At 39.9% G+C, this 15711-nt stretch overlaps 1 protein-coding gene across 1 annotated transcript in view; it reads left to right on the forward strand.

Moving 5' to 3' along the window:
* LGR4 (leucine rich repeat containing G protein-coupled receptor 4) overlaps positions 1-15711 on the forward strand; it is a gene marked incomplete at its 5' end in the record, with an annotated part of 95518 nt that overhangs the window by 67598 nt on the left and 12209 nt on the right. The window contains 9 exons of the mRNA XM_081100457.1: positions 1051-1122; positions 2391-2462; positions 8185-8400; positions 9288-9359; positions 11324-11392; positions 13304-13375; positions 13567-13638; positions 13975-14043; positions 15524-15595. Coding sequence (XP_080956583.1) covers positions 1051-1122; positions 2391-2462; positions 8185-8400; positions 9288-9359; positions 11324-11392; positions 13304-13375; positions 13567-13638; positions 13975-14043; positions 15524-15595 — 786 coding nt within the window. The remainder of the gene's footprint in view (positions 1-1050; positions 1123-2390; positions 2463-8184; positions 8401-9287; positions 9360-11323; positions 11393-13303; positions 13376-13566; positions 13639-13974; positions 14044-15523; positions 15596-15711) is intronic.

Raw genomic sequence — 15711 nt, forward strand, 5'->3', positions numbered from 1 at the left:
TTAGTGAATCGATGAATAAGGCTTAGGGGTGCAGGGAAAGAGAAAAGAGAAAGAACGATGGAAAGAGAACCTTTAAAGAAGGAATTGATATGACTTGGTGATTATGTGATCCTAAGGAGGAGAGAGCTTTTTTTTTTTTTTTTAAATTATAGACACAACATCTCATGGCCTGGGAGAATGCCTCTGACGGAACCAGGAAACTGGGAGAGTGCTGTGTTTAATCCTAAAGGCATGCAACTAGCATTTAAGCCAAAACTTGGAACGCTCCTTTAAGCTCACCTGTTTATAAGTTACTTATATGAGTTGCGGTCCCATTTCCTGCTTCTTCTCCTTAAAGTCCTCTCTTCAACTTTCCCTCCCATTTCTGTGTGCCTGGGTAAATGGGAAAGTAGAGCTTGTTATGAATGGTGTCCTGAGATTTTTTTTTTTTTTACAAAATGACCCGTTTTGTAAATTATTTTTTATTCCACGCTTACTCCCACTTAAATTCTTTAGAACAATGCTTTAAAAAAAAATACCAGCCTTTTTATGGAAAGTTATGCTTATGGTGAATTTTACTGTTTGCCTCTCTTTTGCATGGAATATGCTGCCCTGGGTTATGGAGATAACAGACCCATTTGCCTCCTGAAGGCATTCCTCCTTGACAGACTGGTTTGCTCAGATTCGAATAAACACTCCTGCCTACGGGCCAGTAGCCTGCATTTACGAGGCTCTTGGAAAACACCGCAAGCTGCCGAGAGTGACCATGAATAGCAAACTTAATTTGGTTTAATGTGTTTTGGCTTGCTTGACCTCACCAGAATAAAAATGTGCCTGCTTAAATTATTGTATTGAGAGTTAAAAAAAAAAAAATAAAACCCAGAGACATTTATCTCATTGGAAGAATCTTGGGATCGCTTTAGCAAAGGTTTAAGTCCATGTTTAATGTCAGATAGGCTTGAGAAATGTTTAACATAGAGCTTTAATCACAGATGAGGTTATTGTGAGTTCTGAATTTTAAGAGACTGAATTACAATTTTTTCCCCCCTCTTGCTACTTTTCTTTTTCTAGACGATTGGCTGGCAACGACCTTTCTTTTATCCACCCAAAGGCCTTGTCTGGGTTGAAAGAGCTCAAAGTTCTGTAAGTAATGCAGTTTTAGAGTTTCACAGCTGGCTGTGTATTTTCTTTCTGCATAGTCAACATGCTTGGAGCGAGGTTAAGCACAGTTTCTTTTAGCTCAGGATTAAAAGGTTTAAGGAGTGGCCAGTGGGTTGGTGTGGGAGGCTAGAGGTTGATTTAGGCAAACGTAGGTCTAGATAACAAAAGTTAGAATCTGAATAAGAGGTCTTCAGACCTCTCGTGCATTAGAGTTGAATATTATACTTTTTATGTGGCTAATGCCCTGAATCAAAATCACATTTAAGCTTCGCTGTTTAGGTTTGGTTTCCACATATTTTACAGCTATAAGAACGTTGAATTAGCTGACCCTCGTGGGAAAAGGACTTACAAGAGTTCCAAATATTACAGTCATTTCAGAGCTAAAGGGAACCGAGGTGCTTGTGACTTCTGTAGCCTGTGAGGGATCAGGACATCAATTCCCAGCAGAGGTCAGGAGTTTGGAGTGTGGCAGGTTGAGGAACAAGGGGACAGACTGCCAGCCCACTCACTCCTACCACTACTTGCTGGGTGACCGTGGGCAAGTCACCAGACCTCTCTGGTCCGGTGAGCTAGAGGGGCCCTTTACCATCCCATTCTGTGGTTATGACTCACATCAGGCAGTGATTTGGTTAACGTGACTAGGAATGGCTTTAGGCACAAACTAGAAGGACTTCATTTTGGGTTCTGATCTTTGCCTTCAAGCTCCAGGCCCTCGCCCTCAGATGATTAAAGCTCAGGTTCTGCCCTGGCCTGCATTCACTGAGCACACGGCTGCTGCCCCCTAAGACTCAGGGTCTCCTATTCTCTTGGCACAAGTGGCTTTACCTCATGTCCGCGATTCTGGGCTCTGCTTTATTCCAACTTGAAAAGGCATAGGGATTCCAGTGGGTGCTGTTATTCCTCCCAGTTAGCCTGTTATACCTCCCAGTGAACCTCAGCTGGGGTGATGAAGGTTAATGAGGTGCCTTCATTCCTGAGAGGGAAGCAGCCCCTGGAAATGTAGATTACCAGGCACGTGTGTGTCAGAGGATGACTTGGGTTTCATTTCTGGCTTTAGAGCCAATGTTTCTTGCCTTTTTTTTTTTTTTTTTTTTTTTTTGCAATTCTCTTGTCTTGGGTGCTTTCCACCTTGATCTCTTCCCTTTCCTGCCATTGGCAATAAAATTTTTCTTTTGAAAGAGATGACTCTGAATTCTTCTAAGAAAAAATGGTCACAGTTGCTTATTCACTAACCAAAAATTTTCTTCCAGAACCCTCCAAAACAATCAGTTGAAAACAGTGCCCAGTGAAGCCATTCGAGGACTGAGTGCTTTGCAGTCTTTGTAAGTACCTTTTTGGTTTTCTGCATTTTTGAATCATACGATCATCTGGCTGCAACATGTGTAAAGACCCGGAATTCCAAGGAGAGAGGGAGATTTCTCTATTCCTCTGGGATAAAAATGGGGGTGGCCAGTTGCCATTATGGAAATGCCCTTTGGCGAGTGAGCAGGAGGTGGCCCAGTCTGCCTCCTCTTTTTTCTTAGGGGTGGGAGGAAGCTCCAGGTGGGCACTGCTGGGTGTTATTCCACGAGCTGGTCTGTGGCAGGTGGGCATCACCCTTATGGAACCAAAGTCATGTGTGTACAGCAGTTGCAGTGTCTTGGGCCATGAAGGTCAAGGAACAGCCACAAAGAGGTCTCAGCTTCAGGTGGTGATGACAGTCAGGACAAACTGATTCGAGTTCCTTATCTGTGGACATTGAACACACACTGGGAGTGGCACCTTAATGGCCTGTGCTGCCTTCTTCCCAAGGTTCTTTGTCTTTTTGAGGAAAGGTTGGTTTTATGTGGAGTGTTCAAGATTTCAACTCTTGGTTTCTACTGTGCTCAGCTACTAATTTCCAAAGCTTTTTCATATAGCACGTCCCTCTGTTCTTTTTTTTTTTTTTTGGGGAGGGGGGCATCCTTTCTCATGTATATGCATGTGCATATGTACATGAACCTGGGGAATGGGGATCATTGCTGCCATGGTTTGGGTATGCAAACTCCCGTTCTGCCTGTAGTGGGTGGATCAGGTGAGCAGCTTGGTTCACAGGGACCCTGCAAATCCACAGAAGGGTTTGAAGAAACAACTGTTTTTATATTGAATAACCAGGTATTTGTTAATGACTAGAATGCCTGCTGTGGAGTAGTGCCAAGGCTACACCATAGGGTAGAAAACCAAGTTCCTGTCTCTGGGGCACTTTAAAGGAAAGAGGTGAGAAGCACTCAGCTGAAGCATGTGTTTATCGTAACGTGACGCTTGCCAAGATTAAGAAAAGCCCTTTGCATATTTATGTCAGAATGTTTGCATCACTTTCGAAAAGAAATCCAGGCAAGTTTGGATTTATGAGAACTCTGGTTTTGAATCCCCACTCTGAAAGTTACTGGCTGTGTGATGTTGGCCAGGTTATTTAAAATTCTCCGTACAGTAGTTTGCTCATTACTTACTGTGTACTTGAATGCATGAAAAGGACGTAGGACAATAGCTGACAGGTAATATGTGCTCAATAAACACTGTGGAATCTCTTAATTTAAACATTGATGGTATATTTTATTAGTTTTTTTTTTCCTTTCATTACTAGTTTACCCAATTTGCATAACTAGGTGAAGGGAACATCTTTGAAAGTAATGAAAAAGTAGTCTTCAAAACAAGGAACTTAGTATGTTATTCTACTAGGATCACAAATACAAAGTTACAGTTTTAGTTCACGTCCAAATAAATACAATGGGACTAAGGCATAGTTTCTCAAAGTCTGGCTCTTTGACCATCTGTAACAGGACACTAGGGGGAAATGTCCCTAAAATACAGATCTCTAGGCCATATCCAAGAAGTAATGATATTTTTTCTTTTAAGGGTCCAGGAAGCTATATTTCAAAAAATTTTCCCAGGTAATCTCATGTACATGGAGGTTTTGAGATTTACTCCGAATAAAAAATTGTAATAGTTATCACATTTATGTGTTATGAGTTATAAAATTAGGTTTTAATCACACCACGCATATATATACTAATCTGTTCCTTAATGGTTTTTTTAATTGATTGCCCTTTAAAATAACTATAAATGGAAGCTTTTGTAGGAAATGCATGTGAATTATAGAAGATTTAGATGAAAGTAATCCAGCTGCTTATCCCATCCACTTGCTAATATAAAACCATTTAACTGCACCCAAAACACTTCCCTGGAAATTGTAAATTAACTTTTGATTTTAGATTATCCTAGTAGTTAATGGAAAGTGAAAATAAAAATATGCACTAATAAAGCATATCTTATGCTGTAACAGTTAAACTTTACAATGTATTTAGTGTCATAAAGAAAAGAGTATCTAATGTCATAAAAAAGGAGTATATGGGGTATCAACCACTTAATGTTCAAAATTGGGGTGAAGGGTGGGAGTGAGGAGAGGAGTCCAAACAAAAATTTTTTCAAAAAGGCATCAGGATGCTTTTACATGTATCAGAAACACACGGAGCTATGGGTCAGGCCTGTTTTATTTGAGAAGGAAACGTTCTTGGGTTTGTTAGCATAATGGGTGTAGTGGTCAAGTCAGCTACAATTGAAATTCTGGTGTAAAACAGTCTTATCAGCACTTGAGTCAGTTTGAAAATCTGATCTTCAGACCAGAATTACACGAAGGCTTTCCTTGTGGTTTTGAAGTAGTGCTTTACCAGGAGCAAAGTTCATTAGGGGTGGAAATGGAACAGAAGTGGTTACTAAACAGGGAGCATGAACAGCCTTCCACAAAGCCCTGAGCGTTGCCTGAGCAGATTAAGAAGACATCTCAGAATTTGTCCCACTAGATTTTTTTCTTAATGTTAGAACACACTTAACATTGGATATGAAAGGATTTCAAGGGCTATGTTTTCTAAGTTTTCCACAATAGCAGAATTTCTGAACTATTTTGAACTAGAGCCTGGTAACAAACTATCTATAGAGTAGGTGTTTACTGACATCACAGACATTCATCACATACAGAATTATTTGGTATCGTAATTTCATTTAAGGCAACATAAAAACAGTATGTGAGCCTCAGTAAGATGTAAAAAAAGTTGTTGCGAATAGAGGATAGACACATATTTTAAAGATGAATAGGAAGGGAATTCAGTTAACACATTGTTAGCCTTTTAACAACTGAAGTACACTTAAATACAATAATAATTGTATGGAGTTTAAGTGGTAGAATACCTTAGCCAATCCACATCCTCTCCCACTCTGGGGGATATCTGATGCCATTTATTGCCTCTCCTGAATGGATCACTTATAGCATTTTCTTTGTCCATTAGTAGGGATAAATATTAATAATGTAGGTCATTGGTACAAAGCCACAGCTCTTAAGATGAATTATCTGTGAAACATTAATCTCAGTGTAAGTCCAGTTCATTGTATTTATGGGTGTGCCTCCCACACCCGCTTGTGAATTGAGGTATAAGGATTAACCATTTGTGTCACCACAAATCCTTTTTCTCACTTAACTTCTGGATTTCATTTTCCGGAGTTCTTCCCTCTGCTCTCAATGTATGTGTGACTTTTACAATTTTGGGAAATTCGTAGCACAGAGGAAATTGTGTCTGCGTATTTAATGTTGTATTATTATTTTGCCTAGACTATAGTAATTAAACTTTTAGCTCAAAATTCACCTGGTTATCTTGCTTTCAGTAAAGGCTATCCCATTTTTTTTGGTGATATATGGCACAGAATTCTGCAGAAGCATGTATGGTGTACATAATACTGGGCTTAGGTTAAAAAAGTACTGACAACATTCCTTATTACAGTGTTTACCGCATCTCAACAGAACATTTAAATGACAATCTCTCTGTGTATGTAGGGGAAACATTTTGTTGAATATGAATGCATGTTAGCAATATGATAATATAAGCAATTTTAGCTTTTAAACTTCTCTATCACTGAGAAACTAGGGAGGAACTTCAATCTGTACTTAAAATACAATCCAAACCCCTTACCTGGCCCACATGGGTCCACATAATCTGGTCCCATCCCCGTCTGTGTCTCTGTGGCCCCTCACTCGCTTCCTCTCACGTGCTTATCACTCTGACCTGGAAGATGCTGGGACCACACCCAACTCCTTTCTGCTTCTGAGTCTGCCCTTCATGTTGCCTTTGCCTCTAACACTGCATCCTTTTGCTCTTTCTCTGAACCCTTCCTTCTGAACCTCTGTTAACCTTTATCTCAGTGTCCTGTTTATTTACTTCACAGCACTTCTTAGGCACTCTGTGATCATCTCTTAAATTTATCACATTGTGCATCACCCCCTCCTGAATGCCTAACAAGATACTCCATTGAAATGTGTTGAATGGATTGCAGACAGTTAAATTAGCTACAAGTAGAATTTAATTGCACTATTTGGTTACATTACATGGTTAACTGTATGATTGTATGTTCAGTACCTCTCTCTCCCCAGGTGGAAGTTCCTTAAGGTTGTGAAGTGTGTGTATGTGTGTGTGTGTGTGTGTGTGTGAGAGAGAGAGAGAGAGAGAGAGAGAGAGAGAGAGAGAGAGAGAGAGAGAGATTGAAATTGAACACACTCCTGTATCATGAAAGCAAATCTCCGAAGCAGCTCCTTAGCCAGGACTGTGCCAGTCTGTTACATTAAAGGATGCCTGTCTCTTCTCAGGAGTAGGTTCTTGAAAGCCAAGGAATGAACAAGCCTAAGTATGAGTCTAAGTGGATTCTTAAGGCAGCTGCTCAGTTTCCCGAGCTCTCCCATTGTCAGTGTCCCTTCTGTTATCTTGCCTTATCAAAAAGAAAGCTCCCATCTGATCCTCACCAGGACCAGGGGCCTTTAACCCCAGCTAATCCAGCAGCCCCTGGCCTGGGGGTTAGTTGGGAGCAGCCCTCATCCTCGCCTGGAGGGGAAGGGGACAGTTACTGCAGGATCTGAAGCTGGAGCAGCATAGGAAATTAGGAGGCACAAAAGCCACTCTCAAAGTCAGTTTCCTAAACTAGAGAGCTGTCACACTCCATTTCTTTTAAAATTTGCTGTCATTTTGACTTTTCAGTTTTGTTGTTGTAGTTGTTCCCTAGTTTTCACCAGGAGGTCCATGCCTGTCAGGTATGACTAAGTGGTGGCGATACATCAACAAGGGATTCGTGAAGAAAGTTGTGATTTGCTGGGCACATACTACACTGTCCCTTATCATATTAATAGCAGGTTGTCGTTGTGTTGAAAAGCTATTATTCCAACAATTGTAACCTGGTTGTGCCCACCGTAGCACTTGGGACTTAGTTTCCCAGATTTTCAGATGGGGACTTAATTTTAAGTGTAATCCTACTAGTAAGGTGTCCTTAATTTTTAAAAGGAAAAATTAAAGAAGCTTTAAAGCCACAGTAACATTGATCAGAGTAGCTGTTTAACTTTTTCTATGAACAGTTGGCCCTTTTCTTAGTAACTTTATTTTGACAGACTAACTTTTTAAAAAGTACTTAGTGCTTAGAGAAGAGGACAAGGTGGCTTTGCTAGTACATGACACCCATATTTTTAAGTTGGCCAGTGGTAATAAGGATTAAGAATCTATTGAAATGGCTTGCTGCTGTAAAAATTTTGTTTTGAAATATTTGCTTATTTTTCCCCCTTTGGTACCAAGTCAGAATAACAATTAAATTTAATATCAAGTACTAGTTATATTGTAAAATTGTAAGTAAAACAGCTTTATTTGCTCAGCTTAATTTCCTGTTGCTTTTTTCTGTATTTTTAATATAGTTTGAAACATAATATTCCAACTTAAACCTTGTGAGGGTTTTTTAAAAAAATCTTTCTGGTCATTTAGCCTTAAAGGATTCACATTTAAATTCATTTCTTTGTTATGAAGGAAGGGAGAGAACTGACTTCCATACACTGATCTTGGAAAAGTTGTGAGACTTTATGAGGACTTCTAGTGGAAGGAAAGAAATCAGATGTCACAGCCCGGTCATTTTATAACTCCTTTCTGTTTGAAAACACAGAGCTGTGTGGCTTGGATTGCCTCATTCCAGTAGGACTCCTTACTGAATGTGGTTTATTTTTGCCAGGCGTCTGGATGCCAACCACATCACCTCAGTCCCCGAGGACAGCTTCGAGGGGCTCCCTCAGCTCAGACACCTGTGGCTGGACGACAATAGTCTGACGGAGGTGCCCATTCACCCCCTTAGCAATCTGCCCACCCTGCAGGCACTCACCTTGGCTCTCAACAAAATCTCCAGCATCCCCGATTTTGCATTTACCAACCTGTCGAGCCTGGTGGTTCTGTAAGTATCCACCCCATTTAATATCATATAGTTATGTTAATTTGGGAGCACAAAACAGGTTTCTTAGTATGAAAGTATCTTACTCATTATGCTCCTGAAGAGCGAGGGTTTGGGAGAGCTGCCTTTTATACAAAACTAGAGGCCCAGTGCATGAGATTTGTGCACTCGGAGGTGCTGGGGTCCCTCAGCCTTGCCTTCGCCCTCTTGCAGTCCCGGAGCCCTTGGGGGATGTCCGACTGACGGCTTAGGCCCGCTCCCCGTGGACCACTACGCCAAACCGACTAGGCACTATTTTATGTTTTTACCAACTTCTCTGTTCAAACAGTGTATGATGTTTTGTGTTTCTAATCTTTGAAAACTTGGATATAATAAAATGGCATTACCTATAAAACCTGGTACCGATTCTTGATGTAAGCTCATTTGCTCCCTTCCACATCATTTCCCCCACTTCCCCGAAGGAGAGCTCATCCAAGTTTCACTTCATAAAATTAAAAGCACCTCAAAATGTTTGTTTTGATAGGGTGCATATTAAGGGATCTTTAATGTGTGCACCCTTTTCCCACTAGAGATATCTTCCTTGTCATTGGTATTCTGTCCAGTGAATCTCAGTCTGGAGTATATATCGAGATAACTACCCAGTGCTACTTGTTTTCCATTGGTCAAGTGTTGAAATGTTTAGCTCTGCCATTTGTTTTCTTTTTTATTAGTAACTAGAGGTCCTTTGCCCTTGACAGGAGTTGAACCCACGACCTTTCACCCCTTGGGCTCCATCCACTAATCCAAACCACTAGGGCCATTTCTTTAAGCCATACAAATTCAGACATATAAATCACTGTAATAGTTGCTATTGGGCGATGTTAAAGTCATTTTGATGCTTTTTTCCATAGGCACCTTCATAACAATAAAATTAAAAGCCTGGGCCGGCACTGTTTTGATGGACTAGATAACCTGGAAACCTTGTAAGTTTATTCATATTTTGGATGATCATATTATGATGTCAAGGGTGCAATTTTGCATTTCATTGCAAAAAAGAAAAAAAATTAAAGGTCTTACGTTCACTCATAATTAGGTTAATAGTTGGCTAAATTCTTGCCATCAAATAACAAAGTTATGAATTCTAATCTAAGTTTATGGTTAAAAATGGCACAAAAATTTGAACTTAATATTTCTTGCAAAAGTACATGTTAAAAGCAGCTCAGTCTGTCAAACTGTATTACCTTTCCTACACTATGGTTTTGTTAAAATTTATGGTAGATAATTGTGGAATTTTGAGCCTTATCAAATTAATTCTGGGAGTTTTTTGTTTGTTTGTTTTTTCCTTGAACACAGTTGCCTGGCTGGTTAATGGTTAACACTGGGATTGAATATTATCTCGAATTTCATATGCTAAGTGTGACAAAGTTTTCCAGTTTGCTTAGCGTACATTTGTTGTTGTTTCTGCTAGTTAAAGTTTTGGGGAGTTCTGGCGGTTTCAAATGTATATTGCCACACTGAGCAAAAGACATTGTGCAGCTGTGTGTAATCGAGAGTAGGATCTTAATTTTTGTTATTTTACTTCATATTAGTTGCTTTATTTAGAGAGTGATAATATTTGCCATTGTGGTGCACTAAATGATTCAGAGAACGGCCCAATTAGATGGGTCAGTAACATCTGATTGGAATGCTTATGGTTTTGTAATATTTTGTTTCACTGAGTTCTCTTGTTAACTCTCAGTTAATGAGAAGACCGTTAGGACTCGGTTAACCCACTTTCCTGTCTGAACAACTAAAGCAGCGGTTCTCAACCTGTGGGTCGCGACCCCTTTGGCAGTCGAACGACCCTTTCACAGGGGTCGCCTAAGACCATCCTGCATATCAGATATTTACATTACGATTCATAACAGTAGCAACATGACAGTTATGAAGTAGCAACGAAAATAATTTTATGGTTGGGTCACAACATGAGGAACTGTATTTAAAGGGCCAGAAGGTTGAGAACCACTGAACTAAAGGCTGGTGAGCGTCAATGGCTATTTGAAAGTTGAAGTACTTGAAGAAGATAGTTCCAAACTCAGTTCTCCTTTTTTCTGTAAATACCAATGTAACAGGAGACTGACTATACACTGCACCATGCATACGATTCCAGTTATATTAAAATTGAATCTCTTCTTCCCAGTTAAATTTTTTTTTGCTACTTTTCTTTCTATGTAGAAAAGGAAAATGAAATAGGTCTCTACGAAGCTGGGCATTTGATTTTGTGTTACTCTCATTCTGAAATTTATATGCCAATCATATGCTACCATGCTCTTAGGTGAAAAGAATTGAGATGCGAACATACTCAGAATGAGCACTTTCTTAGTACAGATCCCTGTGACATTTCTTTCTCCCAATGAATGTGACATTTTCAACAATTTGTAACCTACTAGAGGGCAATAGTTATGTGAACTAATCCTGGTTCTTCTCCTTCTTCCTATTTATCATGGGCCATCTTGCTGATGGTAGGGCTGAGGTCGGCTGCCTCAGGCCAGAATTTCTGGCAGCCACTCTAACTCCCAGATGGAAAGCTTCGTTGCAGACTATTGTTGCTTAGAAATGGATAATTTAATAAATTCTCTTTTATGGTGGCTTTCCTGAGAAATGACATTCAGATGATTTGTTTGTTGAATGTACCAGTAATTTGTGAGTCTGAGAATTCTTTGAATTTTTTAAATTGACTTAAAAACGTCCCAGAAGAATTATGATTCTTGTTTTTATTCAGTATTCTAAGAAAAGGTGTAAATTTAATTAAACTCCTACCGGGTGTTGAATGGCAATATGGTTGGTAAAGAAAGATTATGATCTAGAGGAAGTGATATTTTTAAGAAATGCATTTGTACCAAAATGCCTTTTAAATTATGACCACTCTTCAATATTCTTACATATTTTCCCCATTTTTCCCCCCTAGGGACTTGAATTATAATAACTTGGGAGAATTTCCCCAGGCTATTAAAGCCCTTCCTAGCCTAAAAGAACTGTGAGTATTTCTTTGCTGTCTTTATGCCTTAATACCCTCAGAACTCACCATGTAATGTTCCAACAGCGAGACTTTTAGGGCACATTTGCTCCATTACCTACACCGTAAAACACATACACACAAACATGCATGATCATACAGGCTGGAATATGTCAGCTGGCATGGACAGTTCTGAATATAGATTACCCGACAGAGCTAGATTCTGGGGAAAGAAAAGCTGTAATGTAGGGTCTCTGCCTTGTAGGAGCTTGTCGTATTAGTGTCATTGGGAGGCTACCACACAAGACAGAGAGACAGCAATTTCTAGCTAGAAATAAGTGCTGCGTAGATCAGATAAAGTAATCATTCCAGAAAAAAGACTTCATTGAGATGAGGTCATTGGAAAAGGCATCACTAAAGAGTAGAAATTGGACTGGGCTCAAAAGAATGGAAATCTCTATATAAAAGACTAAGTGTCCATCCGTCCGACCAGTAGCTATGATGCGCACTGACCACCAAGGGGCAGATGCTCAACACAGGAGCTGCCATGACATCCACTGGCCATTTACAAATAAACAGCACCACGGACCGGGCGCTGACAAACCAACACTCAGCTTCCCCCAAGTGGGACACAGGCCCTGCCACCACCCCAGAGCGATGCCCCACCAAATTGCAGCCAATGCTGCCAAGACCCCACGGCGCAAAATGCTGCCCAGAGCCAACCCAGCCCATAAATGGTCACTGTGGGCGCCGGGTAATGACATCACGTAGCAGCGCCTGGCTTCCTCTCCCTAGCGACTAGCCTCCTTGCAGTTTCTTCAGTCCAGGAACATGACTTGCTTTATAGCCAGGTGCAAACATTTACACTTTAACCAAATGTCTGTGAAGTGTTTTCCCATGCCTCATCTCATTTGATCCTCACAGAAGTCCTGGAGTAGGTAGATAGGAGACTCGGTGGAATCCTATTTTCTTTTCATTAGCCAGAAAATGGAGATTTAGAAAGTTTAGAAATTTGACCTGACTGAAAAGAAGTAAGAAATGGTGGAACTTGAAAATGACTTCAGGTTTTCTCACTGTGCAGAATATAGTCAAATACTGCTGCAGTTAAATATTTTATCCTTTGTTCTCCCAGCGTGATCTACAATAATATTCTGCTTCGTGTTGATATTTACTGCTTGTTGCTAACAATTACGTGAAAGACAAGTTGGGGTGCTTCACTGGGCTGGAAAAAGTTTAGCTAAATCAGAAAGTGGGTCTAATTAGCAAGTTTATTCTCTATCTATAAAAGGCTAAGTTGACTTGTGCATTCACGATACATAAAAAGCGCTCGCTGGCACCAATCTCACAGGTGTGTTTTGATCTGTCATTGTCGATCGTGAATTTGCTTAACATTTCTATTATAGAGAAAGGGCGAATACTGATATTAAAATATTTCTTCTAATTTCCGTTTAATGTGCACAAATTCGTGCACCAGGACACTAGTATTTAAATAAATGAAAGGGACAGGGGAGCATTTTAGAAGTTGAATTTGTCAAGGGCAGTTGTAGGAATGTATATGGCATAACAGGAACTGTACATCATGAGCCAATAGCTAAAGCTGTACAATGAATTGCTTAAAGACTAAATGCAGGCTATAGTGAGAGATTTGGGGGGCAGACATGTTATGATTCCTGTGGTCTAAAGTTCTTTGATGATGAAGGTACAGCTAAGTGTAGATGAGGTTTCTGATTGATAGTAGGCTAAGCAGGGATTTAAGAAGAACTATTGGGAAAAATATGAGATAGACTTAAAAATTCAGTTTTCCCACAGTTCTGAAGTTTTCATGTAGTTGTTATCAGTTATATGCTATATAATATAGGAGTAGATACTTGGGTTTTAACTTTATTTCACAAGGGCATATGCATTTCAAAATATTTTCTCCTATCTTTTTAGGTTATTTCATAGTAATTCTATTTCTGTTATCCCTGATGGAGCATTTGATGGTAATCCACTGTTAAGAACTATGTAAGTAGTTTTGAAAGTTTCTTCTAATGTATAATCATGTACAGCTATTTCTATATGATGACAAAAACCATCTGACTTAAGAATGAAAAGTCAGGCTTTGAGATATATGAACTTTATGAACATAGATTTAGTTTGCGAGTGCTTGTGAACATATGAAAACTTTGATTTTTTTTTTTCTGCTGTTTTCACAGACATTTGTATGATAATCCTCTATCTTTCGTGGGGAACTCAGCATTTCACAATTTATCTGATCTGCATTCCTTGTAAGTATTTACATAAATTCTAAAACACACCTGAATGCTTATACAGTTGCCTTAATGGAAAACTAGACTTTATTACCATAGCTCCAGAAAAGAAACTCTTCTAGTGTCTTTTCCTTGGCCAGAAGTCCAAAGGATAATTCTGAAAATTTATGATAGTTTTAATTTATGTGAACATTTGGCCAAATTTTCACACTTTCAGGTGCATCCAAGAGATGAAAGCAATTTTATTTTTTAGGTCTTGTAGTGCTATCTTAAACTGCTTAAAAAAGAAAATGCAAATGTTGTCTATGTGAATTTTTTATTTAAAACTATTTTTTCTCTCCTGATTTCTTAAAGAGTCATTCGTGGTGCCAGCATGGTGCAGCAGTTCCCCAATCTGACTGGGACTGTCCACCTGGAGAGTCTGTAAGTGTGGCCCTTGGCAGACCAGTTGCATAAAGAGAGCACGCTGGCCTGCTAGCTGTGTGCCAGTGCTTTTTGGTGATGGCAAAGACTTTGTTGATTCCTACAATCTCCCTTTGTGAATAGCATGGAAATGGATATTGGGTTTGGGCTCAGTCGACCCAGGTAGAGTATTGCCTGGTGTGTGGAGATACAATATGCAAAGGGCATTGGAAATATAAGGCAGTAAGCAAGTGCCAGATCAGAAGCAGTGCTTCAGGGATTCACAAATGGAGCAATTAATGCAGGCTATCAGAGAAGGCTTCCTGGAGGAGGTGAAATGTTTCAAAATGAAATACTGGAAGGTTTCCCAGAGTGGGGTTTTTATTTAGAAAGGCAAGTTTAGTTAAAGAATGGGGTATAGAAGATCACTTAAGTTAGAATTGAATGGGGCATGGTACAGAGAAATTTAGAAAATTGTTTCGGTCACAAATTTGAAATGGCAAGCCTTGAACACTGAACGTTTGGTTTTGGCAAAGCTTCCCAATGGACGGTCTGTAAATGCGTTACACATGCAGCCAAGGTCTTGATGACTTCGGCCCTTGAGGCAGCCAGGTGGGGCCTGAGGTGGCCAGGATCTCCAGCCACATGGAGCCTTACCACATTATGCAACACAAATCTTTTGATTTTCATGTGTGCCAAGATGTAAGAAAAAGAAGTTGAGAAGCTCTGAGCTAAGCAATTTAAACTTGACTCTTAAGGTCATTGGAAGTGTTGAGGATAATGGAGCAGGTCGTGTGAGGAGGAGAAGAAAGATTAGAGATAGGAAGAGTGGTGAGGAGGCCAAGAGAATGATCCACTTGGCTAAGTGAACACATTGAACCATTGCAGTTTTTCCCTATGGCCTGAGATGCTCGCACCCCTTTCTGCACCATCCCATCTTCTATCTGTATTGTAGCAGTAAAAATGGAGATAGAACGTCAGATGCTGGAGACACTATAGAGGAAGAAAGAACAGGAATTGGTGGTTGACTGAAAATGGGAACAGAAAGGGAGGGGAGTAAGAGAAAAATGTGAGACTGTTGAGTCAGATTGACTGAAAGAAAAGACAGGAATAATGTTTGGGGGCAGGATGCCCCCAATGTTTTGAGTATGAGTGGCAGATGCTGGGGGGGCGGGGGGTGACAGAACTTGCAGGTGGTCATGGTCAGGCTATGACTGTAGATTGCTGTTTTTCTGTTGGTCCATGTGAGAAATCAAGCTTGTTGTTTAGATAATATTACCTCTAGTGTCATGAGCTTCTCTGATTTTATTATGGACAATGATACTAGCGTGGAGGGTTAATTTGTCTTCCCCTCGTGTCTAACTTTAGGGAGAATCAGGTCGTGGGATACATAGACTCTAGTCCATTTGCAAATAAGTGAGCATTTATTTTTCTACATGAGAATAGCATTTTTACCATCTCAACTTGAATAATTTCTTAGATGAGCCATGTTTTTCCGCAGGACCTTGACGGGTACGAAGATAAGCAGTATATCCAGTAATCTGTGCCAAGAACAAAAGATGCTTAGGACTTTGTAAGTTGGATTCTTCTTCCCTTCTCACACCTTTCTTTTATGTGCTTCACACATGTTGAGTTTTCTTTTTAATGAGCTATTTTCGTTAGGTGATTTTAAATTATAATTATTTCTTA

This window comes from Myotis nattereri, assembly GCF_964212035.1.
Source record: "Myotis nattereri genome assembly, chromosome: 9".
Taxonomy (NCBI): domain Eukaryota; kingdom Metazoa; phylum Chordata; class Mammalia; order Chiroptera; family Vespertilionidae; genus Myotis; species Myotis nattereri.